General features: G+C 42.0%; 1 protein-coding gene across 1 annotated transcript in view; it reads left to right on the top strand.

Annotated features, from left to right (window-relative positions):
• The first annotated feature begins 316 nt into the window (after positions 1-316).
• The window catches only part of LOC128688812 (glutamate receptor ionotropic, delta-2-like), a 109,414-nt gene continuing 108,343 nt past the window's right edge, over positions 317-1,387 (top strand). Inside the window, exon 1 of the mRNA XM_070085676.1 lies at positions 317-422. Within this exon, the coding sequence (XP_069941777.1) occupies positions 317-422 (106 nt within the window). The remainder of the gene's footprint in view (positions 423-1,387) is intronic.

Genomic DNA, 1,387 nt, shown 5'->3' on the forward strand with positions numbered 1-1,387 from the left:
TTTCTTGGTAATCATTTTCTTTCATAATTACTATTGCATTTATTTTGTCTGCTTTAGTAAGGCGCAAATTTTTATTGTTATTAAGTGTATCATAAGACTTAAAGAATCTTTGAGGGCAATTGGGAATGTTTAGTTTTAACATAGAGCTATATACAATTCCTTTACTAATATTAATTTCATCAGTGGATAAATCAGAAGATTTTTCAAAGTTACAAAAGGCTTTTGCAATTTCAACATTATTAAGTTTTTTTTGAAGTTGCAGGAAGTAAGGGAGTCTTGGCATAGTAAGACACCTTGTGAGGAGATACAGGGCATCATGGGCATCAAGATCGCTTATTCTCTCCTCCAATCTCATCAGGTCATTCAATTTGTCCTTGAGGGCAGTGACGATGGCCTGGTGACCCAGCGGTGCTCCCAAGAGGGTACTGTTGGACGGAGTGGTAGTAGAGACTTCTGGGAGGATTCTTCGCACAGCATTGATTATTTCCTGGTTCGCTGTGATGATTTCACACTTGGAGGGATTGAGGATGAGTCCCAAGTCTTCTCCCTGTGTTTTCACCAGTTGTAGGTCCCCCACGAGGGACTCTTCAGTACCTGCCAGAGTGCCGTCATCCAGGTACCAGATATTGAGCTCACTGCGTAGGCTGGAAGTTAGTTCTCTTACTGCCAAGCAGAAGAGAAGTGGAGCGAGTGGATCACCCTGCTGAACACCCTCTGATGATTGGATTTCATGTTCTCCAAACAAAAGAATTAAGGGTTTGCTCTAGCCGGCTGAAATGATGGGAAAAAGACTGGGGAACCGAACCCGAACAGCTGGCAAAACAGCATCTCTCCTCACCATATTAAAGGCATTTCTAAAATGAAGTTTGACTACGGCCTTGTCTTCTGGTAGGTCCCTGATGTAGGCCCTTGCCGCATGAGCTGCGGCTTCACTACCTTGAGAAACCCCAAAGCCCAGTTGGTGTGGCTGGAGTAAAGTGGCAGCTTCTAGGCGAATGTTTCTCACTGCTGCTTTTGCAACGAGACGGCGAAGAGTGTTTCCAACAGCAATGGGTCTGATTCCCCCATCCCTCTTCTTCAAAGCACATAGTGAGGCTCCAAAAAAGAAAGGTTTAATTTCTTCTGGGATTCGCCCAGCCAGGCAGTTGTTGACGAAAGTTGTTAACTCGGTGAGAAGAATATGTCGTGCCGAATAGGCAGAACTTGAAATCTTGGCTTAAATAGCAACGTTCATCTTACCATATAGGACAAGCGAATATTTGTGTATGCAATAATTTCGCCAATATCATTCCGAACCTAACGAAAATAATATATTTCACTCTGTTTTAGTATTAAATTATTGTAAACAAATCTAAAATATATTTAGTTGGGTTAGGCTAAAATAAAT

This window comes from Cherax quadricarinatus, chromosome 16 (assembly GCF_038502225.1).
Source record: "Cherax quadricarinatus isolate ZL_2023a chromosome 16, ASM3850222v1, whole genome shotgun sequence".
NCBI lineage: Eukaryota > Metazoa > Arthropoda > Malacostraca > Decapoda > Parastacidae > Cherax > Cherax quadricarinatus.